Here is a 16696-nt window from a genome sequence, read left to right on the forward strand (position 1 = left end):
AAAAAAATTTGAGAAATTAACTGTACGTAATAAATAGAATAGTTTAAATGTTTAAAATATAGTTAGTAGTATTATAACTAGCCATCGAAATCAAATCATTATCAATAGTTTTTAAATTATTGATATTTATTTTTAGAAAATGTCATTTTGCGAGTCTCGCCATATTATTTTCATTGTTCATGCGTTCTGTGCGGGTTTTATCTTTTTTATTATTATTGTGTTTAAATTTCCTAATCGTCAATCGTTTATCGAATAATTCAAATATAGATATTATATAATTATTAGTTAATAGTTTAATATTTTTTTACTTATTTGACGACCATACCTACTGGTGAACGGACTGAGGATACAGATGCTTGGTTAGCAAAATGGACAAGTAAATTAACAATTTTATATTTATTTTTAAGTGTTAAATTTAATTATTTGTATACTAAAACATTACTACATGTAAGATCTAGGTATTTATTATCTAGTTATTAGTTTTCAAACTAAATGTACTTCGAAATCATTTATGAAAATCCGCAGTGCTACAACTTGGTGTATATTAGTGGGTGTGCAAGCAAATATTATAGAATATAGGACCCATGTAACCAAGTACCTAAATACCCAATAAATTCTTTAAAAATATCACTTGCTGTTTGTAGCTATAAACATTATTATACACAGATGGTTAGGTTAAGTAACCAGTTAACAGACTTAATAATTAATATTAATATTATATAAATATATAATATAATATATGTATCTAATTTATAATTTATACAATTAAACTACAATTAATATATTGTATTCGACAAAAATGTTATAACTACTAACTAGTGTGCGGATTTTTATGTAAAAAAATATTTATTTATATTTATATATACATTTTTTTATAGGTAAATATATAATTTTATTGAATACAAATTTCTAAATTCTGATTTAAAATAAGCACGTTTCATTACACCCTGAATAAAACGAGTCTTTTTTATTTTACATATTTTCACATATCACGTATTTTTAAATATTTCATTAATAGGTATTTACAATATATTTCGTAAATATTTCACTTTTTATACCTAGGTATACAGTTTTTTTTTTGTTCCTATCAAAATTATTATATTTAGAATTTAGAAATGTTGATCTATCAGCTTCTATTGATATATGGAGTGGTTATAAATAAGAAATAACTGATAAAGCTATTAATAGGAGATTACAATTTGTAATAATTTATACAATCTGTATATTGGTTGGTTTTTAGATATATTATCCGAAAAAGTCCAAATAAGGAATCAGTTAATTCCAATTTAAAAACTGTTGAAGTTCAAAATACCACAGCAATTGCATTGCCCTCTGATAATTTACAATCCGAAAATTTGAAATTGCAAACAGTTTTCATCGAACATAATGACCCAGCTTTACCATTACCATCTGATCGTTTAGAAAGACACTCAAAATTACTCAAAGGGCCCTGTCAAGTCCACTTATCTCTTTATCCAAGAGTAAAATCGGGGATCGATTTCGTTCTCTTTCAAAAATCATGGTACGAAACTTTTAAATGGTTAGAATACAGTGAAAGTATAAACGCAGCATTTTGTTTTTGTTGTCGAGCATTCTCTTCGAATAATATAATTAAAAAAGGTCATATCGATCAATTGTTTATAAGAAAGGTTTCACTAATTGGAAAGGTGCCACTGAAGCTTTTAGACTACACGAAAAGTCACAATGTCATATTGATAGTGTAATGTCGTGGGAACATTTGAAAAAAGGAATTCCCATTGATGTTCAGTTGGATAAACAAAAAGAAATCACATTAGCAACTCGTGAAAAAATACGTTTAGAAAACCGAGAAATTATCAAACGTTTGATTGATGTTATAATTGTATTAACCAAAAGCGGAAGTTCATTCAGAGGACATCTTGAGCATGAAGATAGTGTGAATAAAGGACTATTTTTAGAAATCGTAGATCTACTTAAACGATACGATCCTATTATAAAAAATAATTTAGAACATGGGCCTAAGAACGCACAATATTTAAGCGGTAAAATTCAAAATGAATTAATAGCGTCAGTTCATAATGTGATGTTTCAAGAAATATGCAAGAGGTTAAATGGTCAACAGATTGCAGTTATGGCTGATGAGACCAGTGACTGTGGTCATATTGAGCAAATGGCAATCGTAATAAGATATTTTGATGATGTAGAAAATAAACCTATCGAAGCATTCATCTCTCTGGAGCGTCTAGAAACTACTGATGCACAATCTATTTTTAATGTTTTAAATACAATAGTCCATAAGTTAAAACTCGATTGGCTATCTGTTTCTTCCGTTTGTTTCGACGCCGCAGCATAGTCAATTTCTGAAGTTCATAATTAGAGTTCAACCAAACGCATCGAACAATATTAACTTATATGTTTTTATTAAGCTTAAAATACTATGTAGATTCATGGCTCATTGCAAACCGTAAAGAGAATAAAGTAGTTGATTTTTGATTTTTTGGAACAGTTCAAATAATATACAATTTTATTGAAGGCAGTCCATCTAGACACGCGGTTTTTAAAAAAATCAAAAAAGTGTTGGTGTAAAATTAAAGACCTTAAAATCCCTTTCGATAACTAGATGGGCGTGTAGAGCAGAGGCTGTAACAGCAATTCGAGACAACTCTCGGTAATAATTCAAACAGTTAATGAAATAAATTATTCTACTAAGCAACCAGAAATAAAAGCTAAAGGAAAGGGTATTATTTCCCAATGTTTAAATTTAATTTTATTATCTGTCTCGAACTGATGCATCCTATTCTACAGTTGATTGTAAAAGTTAGTAGAGTACTTCAAGATCCCGGATTAAGTATTTTGACAGCTTTGGAGGAGATTAAGTGTCTTCGTTTGGAAATAGAAAATATGCGTTCCGATAGTTTGTTTTATGATGATATTTATGATCAATGTCAGCACATTTGTGAAGAACATGGTGTAAACATACCATCAGTTAGACCCAGAAAACTGCCTGCACGTAGAGATGAAAATTGGAAAAATCAGTTTGTATTTGAGACCAAAAAAGAGGAAATCCGAGTTACTACAATGTATCCATTGATTGATTCGTTAGTACAAGGAATTGACGAACGTTTCAACCAAGAAAGCACTTCAATCATTACTGGAGTGGGGAAAATGTTGAAATTTGAATTGAACAAAGATGACATTAATTTATTGACAAATCATTTTGATTTATCAAAAGATGAATTTGTAAGTGAAATACATCTTTTGAAAGCACGAAACAAAGATGATATTCTTACTAATAAAGACTGTGCATTTTGGTTTAAATGGTTACGAGAAAATGGTGTTGAGACCATTTTTTTTCAGCATAGAAAAGTATTAAAAGGTTTCTCCGTCATACCAGTCACAAGTGCTTCGTGTGAAAGAGCTTTTTCGAAGCTAACACATATTAAAACTAAGTTACGGACGACAATGACTCAAGGACGATTGGAAAATTTAATGCTTCCGTATATCGAACAAACCATGGCAAAAATATCTAAACGCTTTTTTACACGCCCCGACTATAGGTACTAGAGAACCCACAGCCACTACCGATTTTTCGTTTAGCCTTCATACCCGTAGTTACAAACCACGCGGCGGCTTTTTCTTTAAAATCGGCGTCTTTTGCTCCCGCTCTGCTCCAAGCACGTTCTTCCAATACACTGTCGGCCGCACTGCGATCGGTCAAAGAATTACTTTTATCGTAAGCTATATCGTGTTCCCTGCACGCCGAATCCAAACCGTTTATTCCCGGCAACCCTAGAGTGAGTCTTTTTTTTTAAATTAGTCCCCGGCCCGCAGTACTGATAACCGGGCAGATGTAATTCAAACGGTAGACTATTTATTACGGTGTTCAGTAGACCTGCACCGCTATTGGACTTGTACTTCGAACGCGATAACATTATATGAGCACGTCGCTCGAACGTCACGCGTATTTATACAATGCGGTTTGTCGACCAAGTGATAAAGCTCAGAGTCGACAATATCGATCCACTATCGTTATGTAATAACGGAGCGTCACCGCGCGCCCCGAGACATGGACCGCTGTTTCCGAACACAATACGCGCGCTGATCGTAGGCCCGTCCGGATGTGGTAAAATAAATCTTATTTTCACGCTTTCGTTCACGAGAACGGGATTAAAATTTGAAAATGTGTATATTTATTCAAAAACGCTAGATCAAGCTAAATATGTAATGCTCGATAAAATTTTGAGCGGTGTTCCAGGCATTAAATTATATAAATTCAGCGAGAACGAAACTGTTATTCAGCCGGAAAAGCTCTACCTAACTCGGTTTTTCTTTTTGACGACGTCATAACTAATAATCATAACATTGTTCGCTCATATTTTACCCACTCAAGACATCATCTTATAGATGTGTGTTACTTTGCACAATCGTATTTACGCGTCCCGAAACAATTGATCCGCGACAACGCTAATTTTATAGTGCTTTTCAAACAAGACGAAATTTAAAACACGTCTACGACGAGCATTGCTCTGGCGATATCAAGTACTCAGAGTTTAAAGATTTTTGCATGGCGTGCTGGCGGGGCGGGCGATTTGAATTCGTCGTTATCAGTAGTGAAAACGCGCGTGATGACGGTCGTTATAGGCACGGCTTCGTCAAGTACGTCATTATATAAAAAGACGGCGAGCTTAAATTTGCTACATTGACTCGGGATTATGGATAAAGAGAACAACTCGACAGCATCATCGCCTACGATATTGACGGATATAATTCAAGCGAGGGCGAATATAAAACAAAAATATAACGCGTTAAAAACGGGCAGGTTTGAAACGGATGCGTTAATAAATAACACATTTGGCTCCATTATCGAGCCTCTGAACGAGATACGTTCGAATAACAAAAGGAAACCTTTCCAGGCCACATCGCCTCCACCCGCATCGTTACCCTAGAGGGCGGCGTCGCCATTGCCAGATGCGGATTCTATTGTGAATCGTTCCCCGCTCCAACAGACTTCGCCTACAGCGTATGTAGATTTGAATGCACGTTTCGGTCCTTTGGACCGAAACGGTCCAAGTGTTATATTGGTAAAACAAGAAATATCGTAAAAGCTTCTTCGAATTCGGAAAAGAATACAATTTTCGATAACGTGATACTCATAGAAGCGATACACGTACATACCCGGTGACGGCGGGACTTATCGATTTGTTATTCCTTAATTCCCCCGAGTCAGGGAAATATACTGTTATGGTCTATGAGATATCTGTAAGATATCTACAAGATATCAAGGCTAAGTTAGCATAACCATGCCTCGTGTCGAGGGCAATGCGGTTGCTACTATGACCACATTGTGTCGGAATAGTAAGCGCACCAATAATTATAGTACACTAATGATACATTTGAGATGTTATTGCACATTTTCAAATTCGTGTTCGAATTTGCAACAACAACAACAAGGACACCTGGTTTTGCCCAGAAGGCGACCCACGACGTAAACAAGAGACGCACCACAATATATAAGGGAGCCCGAAGACCAGCAACGACAGATGTACCAAAGCTATCAACAACTGAGCACTTTCACGTCACTCAGCCACTTATTTTGTTTGTTACATGTATTTAATTTATATGCAATAAAGACATATTTCGTTATTGAGTTTAACTTTCGTTCAAAATAACCATCTGGATTCAAATCTGATACTGGCATGCAACAATACTTATTACCGTATTTCCATTTTTACCGTGTTTATTATATTAGCGCAATATACGTCCTGTATTAATTCTTGTTTCTGTATTAAAATATTTTTATTTTCCATTATCGGATCAGCTACTGGTATAGATATTATTGTTTCCGTTCGCGGTTTAATGTATACACATTTTATCTTATTTAATTCGTGTGGAGTGTCATCGTTTATCGTTAATATATTATTCGCAACATCTATTATAGCGTATTCTATAACAGGAAGTGGTGACCTAGAATTCCATCTCGCGGTATTGGAAAATTCCTTATCGACCACATGAAATTCTGTTTTTATTTTATTATTATTTAATATTAATATTATTGTAATTTTGCCTATGGTAGTTACTATTTTATCGTTAATGCCTTTTAAATTTATTTTTTCTTTTTCGTTTACTAATGTTTCGGCTGTTAATTAATTTATTTTTATTAAATTGATTTCACTACCGGTGACTATTAGCAATTGTAGGAATGTTTTTGCAACTCCAATGCGACTCGCATTGCAATGTTACAGGTTTCAATAAAATATTGCTACAACATCGAAGCAACGATTAATTGCACAGTGGGTTGTAAGGTTATCTTTTTTACTTATTGTACAGATTGTAAACTATACCTAAATTAATATAGGTACCTACTTTTTTGTGCTAATTCAGAGCAAATGTTAAGATATTTAAGATTTTAATATTTTTTATATAATTAAACTTGGGCACACCTTTCGTATATGTACCTCTCAATGGATACATTTATCGGTACTTAAGTAACCAAAAAATCATAAATTAATCGGTTACAGTCTTACAGATTGGATTCAAGGAGTACGGTAAAATTGCGTGGCTACTTAAACTATATAAATATTTTAGATGGTTGGAAACACTTTTAAAACATATTTTAACATATTATTAAACAAATATAAATTATAAAGTGAATAAACTTAGTCCGTACTTCGAATACTACGAATTACGATCGTCATCCCTAATCAGTCAAAAAATCCATTTAAAAAAAAGCGGGTAAGTGGGTATCGCTCTGCTGTACATTAGGTGCCGTGCAGATCACTATTATATATTATAGGAGTGCTAAATTTGAATCAAACTTATGAAAGCACCCGACTACAACAAAATTTAATGTTAATTTATTAATACTTAGAATAATCATGAATTAATTTTTCTGTTTAGTTTATTATATGTATTTTACCAAAGTCAGGTTTTTTTTTGTTAAATAATTATTTTTTTCCCTAATTATTAAAAACTGATTTTTTTAATATAGTTATTAGAATTATTTTTGATTAAATATAATTTGTTTGAAAATCTATAGGTACGTGTTTTGCACATATTTCAAAGTTTTTTTAACTATAAACTAACTAACTATAACGTTTGGTTTTATAAAATGTATATTGTTTGAAAAATAGTTTTTTCGAGTCGTAGGTACTCAACTGACTTGATGAACTGGGTAGTACAATTATTATTACTATCACAAGTATATGGATAATTATAATAATAATATGAGTGCTATTGAATATCATAGTATTAAAAACAAAATTAAATTACCGATTTTGTTGCAAAAAAAAAAAAAATATATATTAATACATAATGAATTGTACATGTCTAAATTCTATACACCCAAAAATATCAAAATATTAACTTTATTAATGTTGAAAATTAGAAAGTATATTCCAACTAAGATGTCTAAAGTACTTACTCATTCTATTTTCTGTTTTGTGTTCATTACTTCATTAGTACTAATTATAATTTAAACAAAATTATCCTCTATAATTTCAAAATTCCCTTCATAATCACTAAATTTATAGTACAATCTTGATTTCTACATTTTTGAATTAGATTACCAAAAATATTTTGTTTACCTATTTTGTGTTATTCAAAGTGGCTAACTTAAATGAATAAAAAAAAATTAAATTTGTGTTGGTAAAAAACTGTTACTAAAATATTAATTTATAAATTTCATATTATGTGTCCTATCATTTAGTTCTTAGCTAAATGTATTATGTATATAAATAATATACAACTACAATGTTTATGTATAATATTATAATATAATATGGTATTTTTAGTACTCTTATTATGGTATGTTTAAAAATATATTTATCATTGTAATAATGTAATCTGTATTTAAATACCAGAATTTTTCAAAATTGAAATATTGAAATAGTGCTACTATCATACATCTACTTTAAAATATAATATAAGTATTGTAAGATTCTAATATTTTATCTTTAACAAAAAATATATTTTACCAAGGTACATTGAGGTATATTGATACATATTATATTATACACATTATGTTTAAATATACTTCAGTATTAAAGTTTTAAAGTAAAATTCAGTAGGTATATCAAACTATTATTATTGAGTCTATTGAGTCCCTAGTGGGGCTGAGCTGGAAATATTCAGTTGGAAGAGTTTGAGATAGAGATATATATTTTCCTCAGTTTGCCATGTAATATATAATTTATAATAAATATTCAATAGCCAAATAGGTAGGTACTTACTAACTGTTAATGAAAATATGAAATATATACATAATTAATATAAAATATTGGGAGTAGGTACATATTAGATTGTGATTAATCATAATAAATCAAAATACCTAGCATGAGGCATGTTAGATAATTTAAAATTAAAACCTATTTAATCAAAAATACGAATAATGTTTGTGATCAGTGTGTTGCAGATTGGACATCGATCTGATATTTCAACCGCACAGTCTGAACACAAACACTTGTGTCCACAAGGCAAGCATGCATGGGTTTTTTGGTTGCTAAGGCAAATATCGCAACAGTTTATTTGCCTTGGTAATGCAATGGTATTATTGATTGGTATAATAGGGATATCCTCCAGTTCTCTTGCCATCCTCTGTAATTCCATTTCACTAATGGCATTGAACACTGGATCCCTGTCTTCGTCAATCTCAAAATCTGCAAAATCTTGAACTAAAAATGGACACACAAACATAAGTATATTTTGTAATTTTCATTTTTATGATTGATATTATAAAATATATTTTAATTCTACGCTAACCAGGAAACTGTTCGGCGTTTCGTTGTTGTTGCTCAAACCGGTTTTGCATTTGAACACCTAGTCTTCCTATGCCTATAGTTAACAATTTAACAAATAATTCTAAGTACTTAAATGGTATTATTTTGAGGATAAATATTTTTAATTTGATAAAAATCAAACCTCCAACAACGTTGTTTTCCACATTTTCTGTAAGAATTGGTTCTGAAATGTTATTTATACAAAATAATAATTAGGTAATTGCATATTGTCATTGCGAACATTGAACTGAATATTTTAGTTATTTTTTTATTCACCAATAATTTCAATAATTTGGGGTGGAACAATTTCATTGTGTACATCAATGCGGCCAACTCCACGTCTTCGTTCTAAGAAATACAATTTTTTAATGTAAACATTGTATGTTACCCAAAATTCTGTTTTGTTTTATTTATATTCACTTTAAAGTAACTAATTATTTTTTTATTTCTTTTAGATGTATATTTCATACCTGCATCATAAGCCAAATGCCCAGTGTACAATAGGAATTCTTTAACAGAAATCCTATTCTGGGCCAACCGTTCACAGGCTGCGCTGATTTTTCTATCAAGTTGAACGTAAGTTCGACGTCGGGCTCTTAGAGCTGGTCTTTGTTGCATCCTCTCATACCTTGTGCCATACTCTTGCTCAATTTGATTAATGTTTCTATTGATATTATTCATTGAAGCATTTTAATTTATTGCATTAGTTAGAAATTACAGTAGAAGAGTATGTATATGACTTCCGATTGGTTTGGAAAAATACTCAAAAATTACGGATGAATAAAGTACATTATTTATCATAAATCATAATATTTTAAAAACATGGGGTGGTTTTTATTAATTTTATCTACTAGATAAGTTATATTATAAGTTTAAAGTTATAAAATGTACTAAGACTTTTTAAAAATAACTTATTTAATAACAATATACATTTTTTATTTTGAAAATATTTTTTTGGAATAATCAAAATAATGATTATGTATATAAAATATTAAATTATAACTTTTATTAATGTAAATATGTTGATTTTATTATTTTAGTGATTTTAAATTTAACTTACTGGTAAAATGCCAAATACCAGGCCGTGGACTCTGCATGATGGTATTTAAATGGCGATGAAAAATCTCCTGGTCATTGTTCGTTCTTCTGGGCATACCATAAACACAAAGTTTTCCGGTCCAACACCTAACGTTGATTAATATTATTTCAGATAAAGACTAGGTACGTAAGATGGGATTATAAATATTGTGTTTATTTGTTGTTATTACTTATTACTATGATTTAACTTTAAAAATTAAATACTTATGCTGAGTTGCATGAAAAATGTATTAGTTTAATAGTTCAATACAATTTAATGGACCAATCCTGGGCCACTAAATCGTGTTTAAGGGACCATTAGCTTACTATTGACTGTTAAATGTTTAGTGATTGTTCATGCAAGTATGCGACCCAGTATTAGTAATCTCAATACATACATTAAAAGAATAAATTGTGACTCAATAGATATTAAGACTAATTTTATCAGATTTACTATAAAAAGTAAATTTGAATTTATTACTATTATTATATTTATATATATCAATATATTATTTCTATATATATCTACTATATATATATTACATTTATTATTTTGAAATTCTATATGCAAATCTAAAATGTTACTAATGTCATGATCTCATATGCACTTACTTTTTATTTTAACAGTTTTAATCATTAAACAAATTTTAAAAATTAAGTGATAAGTAAAATTAATTCTTTTAGAATAACTCACGTTCCATCCACTGATTTTGAAATATGAAATGTATCTTTCAGCAATTTCAATATTTGGAGAACGCCTGGCCTCACTGACAACAACTTCAAACCCTTCAATTATTCGGTCAGCTGGCAAAAGTGCTAAAGCCTTGGACATACGAAGCATAGTATGCAGTGCATTGTCAGTACTGTATATATGTCTCCGTATGCCAAAGTCTTTTGCATTCTTTTCTAGTGCCTATTTATATAAAAGTTAGTGTTAAGAAACTTGTTTTAATTTTAATATCATTTAATGTTTAATCATTAAACTGTACAATTCCACAAATCAAAATATCTTAATTTTGTTTTACAGAATTAAAATTGTTACATTTTTTTAGGAAATCTTACTTGGGCCATATGGAACCAGCATTTTTGCAATCTGACCCCGGGAAAAACGTTGGCCAATGCGTTGCTTAACCCTACTTCATAGTCAGTGACAATGTTATTTGCAATAATACCTGGAACACAACTTTTAATATGATCCAATACACTTGTGTATGCTGCTTCAGTTTTGCGGGTCATTAGTGCGTATGCAACTGGAAATGCCTGTAAAAATAAGTAAAATAATTCGGTATTTAATTTATAAAAATTAGTTTAATGTATTAAAATAAAGCTATATATTGCAGGTATTAACGTTTAAACAAAGTTTACCTGGTCCATGTATGTAGCCATAATTATCAACAGTTGTTCTGTTTGTGGAACAAGGGGTCTGCTTTTAAACGTGGCATCTATATGGATTTCTTGAGCAGAAGTCAATAAGCTAAAAATTGTTCAAATTAAGATACATGTTGAATATACCTAGGGGTAGATTTATATTCTAACATTATGTTCTTGACAGTTAAAATTAATTACTTTTCCAGGGATGGAGATATAAAAACGACTGCTGATCCAACGTCAGGAGGACCATTGACAAATCCTCTGAACATTGATCGTCCATTTGCAGTTCTGAATAGATGAACGTAGCGAGCATCTACCAGATGACCTGCATATTCCATCAGATCACCAGGTATTTTTGGTTGCGCTGCAGCCCTAGTTCTTTCCATCGTTCTCAAAAGAGAATTATACTCCATGCGATGCTCTAACCCTTGTGTTCTAAACAGTTGATGTGTACGATAAAAAAAAACAATAAATATGTGCAGCATTTTTTTATAAGTAAAAAGTACTGCTTCTGCCACTTCATATTTGTTAAACGAAAGGTCAAAATTACTACCTACCTTGATGTTTCTTCTTCATAAATTACTCGAAGTGGAGTGCATTCTTCCACGCATCTTCTTAAAATATTATGCTTTAAAGTTACTAAGGCTAAATAGTCCATGTCAGGACCATGTGTAGTGTGAGTGCGTTTTTCATATAATAAATTTTCCACAATGAGACCTTTAAGAAATTGGTATTACAACAATTTGTAATTTAATGTGCAAAACTTTTCCACAAAAATTATCATATTTATTACATAAGAAACCTATTTCAACAATTAAAATTGGTGAGTATATTTACTATTTATATTAAGTGCCTGTAGACTCTTTCATTTTTTCAAATTGTATTTATTAAAACCAACTATTTTAATGTAAATTAAAATATTTAAAAAAATATTACATTACAATTATAATATAAGTAGTACTAAATATTTAATATTCCTAGTATATTTTTCAACTTCAGAGAGTGAAACACTGAAACAGATACCTATCTATTACACTACAGTCCTTTTAAAATAACAAAATAATGTGCTAAATACTCATAGTTATAAATTGCGTTTGAAATTTGGGGTCTGTAGATTAGGTCTTTACTTACTAGTTTTTTTTTTGAGGGGGGGGGGCTATAACCCAGCTCCCCCTATTTGCACCTATGTAAATACTCCAACCTCCTAACTCAAGTTGTGAACTTGATTTCGTCCTAGTTCACTAAAATAATTAATTAAGCATAAATACTAATTGCAGGACAGTCTGTTTAAAAACATATTAACGATGTGGAATTGGTCCCAGTACATTTAACTTTGTAAAAATATCCATTGTTAACGTCGAAAATTTTACTATTTGACCTGAAGTCTTCAGTCGTGACGAATTCCATTATATAAATATTAACGTCAATATTTAAAATATTAATTGTATGAAATTGTCAACGGATAGGAAACGAGTAAAAAAAACGCGTCCTAAATAAGATTATCGAAGACAATTGAAGATATAAGAATAGGTAATATTTTTTTTTTAACTTTTTTTTCCGATTACCAAAATATTAAAATTATCAGTTTAGTGTACAACATAAAATATTCATATCATATAGCTTGTTTTACCAATACCATGATTTATACAAAAAAAACAAGGATTTTAAGAAAACTGTTATTATTTTATTAGTTATAATTTTTTAGATTCTGAACGAAGTGATGAATGTATTGATTTTACAATGATGTGTTTTTTTTTTTTTTTTTTTTTTTTTTTTTTTTTTTTTTTTTTGTCTGTGTACAGCATAACTAGTCGAAATAATGCTCCAATTTCAAACAAGGGGGTGGTTTCCGATGTAAAAGTGAATATCCTTGGTGCATTATAAAGGTAAAAGTTAACATTTTCCAACAGTTTTCAAAAAAATCGAGAAAAACAAAAAAAAAATGACGGAAAAACGGCAATTTTTACGCAAAACCAGTTTTCGACCCAAATCGATTTTTTTTTATGGTTGTAATTCAAAAACTAATCACTGAAAATACTTGAAATTTTCACCAAATGTTAATGTCAGTGGTATCCGTATATAGTTAAATTTTCAAAAAATTTTGACTTTTTTTGAGTTATTTATAGACCACTGAAATTTTCTATTTTTTTGAGAAATTTTTTTTAAAGTGTCGATAAAAATTTTTGGATGACCAAAAAGTTTTGAAAATTTAATACAAGGTTCTTATGAGTTGTTTTTAATGTAGCTAAAAAAAATTAAAAATCGTTAGTCACAATTTTTTTTTATAAAGCGTTTTAGTTCAAATTTTTACGAAATCTGTCGAAAACGCGAAAATTTGCAAGTAATTTTGAAGTTGAAAAATCATAAAATTTGTTTCTTTTATAAATAAGTTTTGAAAATTTGGTACAAGGTTCTCCATACATTTTTCTTCAAATATCTGTAAAAAAAACTCTACCACCGGATTCAGACAAAAAATTTTTATGAGTGTTTGAAATTTAAATTTTTACAAAAACCCGCGTTAAATAACAGTTTAGCCTCAAACGATTTTTGATATTTGTATTATTCAAAAAGTATAAGTCGTAGATACTTGAAAATTTTACCAGTTATTAAGATTCGCGTTTTCTTTACGTGATTTAAATTTCAAAATATTTTGACTTTTTTTGAGCTGTTTATAGACAACTGAAATTTTCAATTTTTCTGAAAAAATATTTTTGAAGGGTCGATAAAAATTTTTTGGCCCTATCAAAATACTTGAAAATTTAATACAAAGTTTCTCATATGTTATTCTTATAGTGATTAAAAAATTATAAGAATACATAGGCACAATTTTTTTTTATTAGCATTTGAAGTTCAAATTTTGACGAAAATTCGTCAAAATTATGAATATTTGCGAAATATTTGAAGTTGAAAAATCATAAATTTTTTGTGTTATAACTAAGGATTAAAAATACAACACTAAGTTTTCCATAAGTTTACCTTCAAGTATCTATAGAGAAAACTCGAAGCATCATTATAGGAAAAATTTTAAGTGCGTTTGAATTTTAAATTTTAACGAAATCGCGTAACGATAACGATTTATCCTCAAACGATTTTAAATATTTGTTATTATTCAAGAAGTATAAGTCGTAGATACTTGAAATTTTACCAGTTATTAAGATTCACGTTTCTTTACGTGTATTAATTTTCAAAATATTTTGACTTTTTTTGAGCTATTTATAGATAACTAAAATTTTCAATTTTTCTGAAAATTGTTTTTTTATGTGTCGGTAAATCTTTTGGCCCTATCAAAATACTTGAAAATTTAATGCAAAGTTCCTCATATGTTATTCTTATAGTGATTAAAAATTATAAGAATACATAGGCACAATTTTTTTTTATTAGCATTTGAAGTTTAAATATTGACAAAATTCGTCAAAAGCATGAATATTTGCAAATTATTTTGTAGGTATATTTCATAAAAATTTTGTATAAGTAGCTAAGAGTTGAAAATTTAACACAAGGTTTTTCATAAGTTTAGCTTACAATTGTTATAAAAGAACTTAAATTTTGTTGTATTCAGGCCATTAAAACAAAACCACCTTTTTCACCAACCACTAGAAATTATATCCTAGGCTGACAAATCATCTTCGTTCAGAATCGTTTTTCGTATACAATGATAACTATCATTGGATTCAAATTTAACACTCCTATAATATATAATAATGATCCATACGGCACCTAATATACAGCAGAGCGGTACTCACTTGCCCGCTTTTTTTTTTATTCATGATATAGTTTCAACTAAAGTTGATACAGTTCATAGCTTAAAAAAACAATTATTATTTATGTACCTATATTGTATAGAATGTGTAAATGCTATAATACCTTAGGCAGAGCCGTGTCAAGTAATTCAGCGACCCGGGTCTAAATTTCATTTGGGGCCCACGGGTGGTAGTATATTAAGCACAAATAAAAGTGCCCCCATGCTTTTACAAAATTAAGGCACCCGGGGTAAATTGTCCCCCTGAACACGGCACTGAGTCCTTAGACTTAGTGCTTAATTTAAATAATAGGTGCATTTTTTTTTTTTTTTAGAAAAAAATCTTAAAAAATATTCTATTACAATTATTATAAAAATACTAAATAGTAAATAGGTATAATGAATTTTTCATTTCCAGAAAATGAAACGGATTTCTTTCACACTACTGTCCTTTAAAAATTCTTAGGAATTGACTAAATCCAACAACCTACTAACTCACGAAATAAACTTAGATAATTTATTACCTATCTAATTCACTAAAAAATGTATTAAATATAATAAAATGTAGCATAAATACCGGTTGCAGAACAGCCTGTTTGTATACATTGCAACGATTGAGAATTGGTTCTCGTACATTTAATTTTGTAAAAGTACCCATTGTTACAATGCACAATTTTACTGTTGGATCTGAGGCCTTCAGTCGTGACGAATTCCATTTTATAAATATTAGTAGGTAATATTTAAATTTTTAAATATAATATGTAGCAAATGGAGAGAAAACAAGAATAAAAATTAATACGATTAATTCGGTTATAACCTTAGGACGTATAAATGCGAAGTGATTGATGACTAGATCTCAATCGCAAAGCTTGGTTAAAAACATTTGTTATAATCTAATCTATCTTTTATTATTTTGCAGTTATGTTTTATTTTAATATATAGATCTGAATAATAAAAAAAACTTCTATTTTTATTAGTATTATTTTTTAACGATAACATTCATTTCTAATTTTTTTTTCTTCTGGAGCAGATTATTAACCATGCATTACAATTTTAGACTTGTAATCGATTAGTTATTTGTATATAAAGTTTTAATGAGCGGTCAGTATTCAGTAGACAACGTTTTGCGGAATACCCCTGTGCCGTTTCACACCACTCATATTTTAATAATTGTCCAAAATAGATTTTTATATCTATTGTTGAAAAAATAAAAAATATGACCATGTGACAATGGCTCTAATGCTGATGATAGAATTATATTATTTGTCGTCGTTATACCCAAGTCTGATATGGTTTTTTTAACAATTATATCTTTCGTGTACAATAATAAATTCAATATTTGTCACAGCAGTATATTTTTTCTCTGTAATCTACATATGAAAAAATATTTTCTGTTATGTATATTAAAATAATGTAAAAATTTCTATCTGTACTGGGATCCAATATTTGATGATACTTAGATTTTGAATTAGCTTTCATAAATGTTGCAACTATTTTTGGAGTCCTTATTGCAATATTAACTGTTTTATTGTTTTTATCATTTGTGTCAATCTTCTAAAAAGTGTACCTAGGGACTTGGTTGTTCGGGGAATGGTAAACTCCTACAAAATATTAATACCGCTCGTATTGCTGTAAAAGAATATCAGTCTTGCAATATATTAACACTTAAAACAAAAATTGTTTGAAAAATATAATACAAATGTTAATAAAACAATAGTCATAATCATTTACGTTTAAAATAAAAATTGTTTGAAGA

At 29.5% G+C, this 16696-nt stretch overlaps 2 protein-coding genes, 1 long non-coding RNA gene and 1 pseudogene across 3 annotated transcripts; 2 read left to right on the plus strand and 2 right to left on the minus strand.

Annotated features, from left to right (window-relative positions):
- The first annotated feature begins 2766 nt into the window (after positions 1–2766).
- Positions 2767–3543, plus strand: LOC126555199 (uncharacterized). The gene has a single exon (XM_050210159.1). It carries the CDS (start codon positions 2767–2769, stop codon positions 3541–3543), a length of 777 nt encoding a protein of 258 aa, XP_050066116.1.
- A 4955-nt stretch (positions 3544–8498) lies between these two features.
- On the minus strand, positions 8499–11153 carry LOC126555200 (uncharacterized; annotated as a pseudogene).
- LOC126555202 (uncharacterized) lies at positions 8533–9785 on the plus strand. The gene is made up of 3 exons (XR_007606771.1): positions 8533–8672; positions 8740–9132; positions 9209–9785. It is a non-coding gene; the product is annotated as an uncharacterized LOC126555202 (long non-coding RNA).
- Positions 11154–11171: 18 nt separating the features above from the next.
- Positions 11172–15656, minus strand: LOC126555201 (uncharacterized). Its single transcript, XM_050210160.1, has 4 exons — positions 15518–15656; positions 11759–11918; positions 11397–11636; positions 11172–11304 (listed from the first exon to the last, which is right to left on the minus strand). The coding sequence occupies exons 1-4, from the start codon at positions 15654–15656 to the stop codon at positions 11181–11183; spliced, it is 663 nt and encodes a 220-aa protein (XP_050066117.1). The 3' UTR covers positions 11172–11180.
- Positions 15657–16696: the final 1040 nt, after the last annotated feature.

The sequence above is a fragment of the Aphis gossypii genome, unplaced genomic scaffold (genome assembly GCF_020184175.1).
Source record: "Aphis gossypii isolate Hap1 unplaced genomic scaffold, ASM2018417v2 Contig00745, whole genome shotgun sequence".
Classification (NCBI taxonomy): Eukaryota; Metazoa; Arthropoda; class Insecta; order Hemiptera; family Aphididae; genus Aphis; species Aphis gossypii.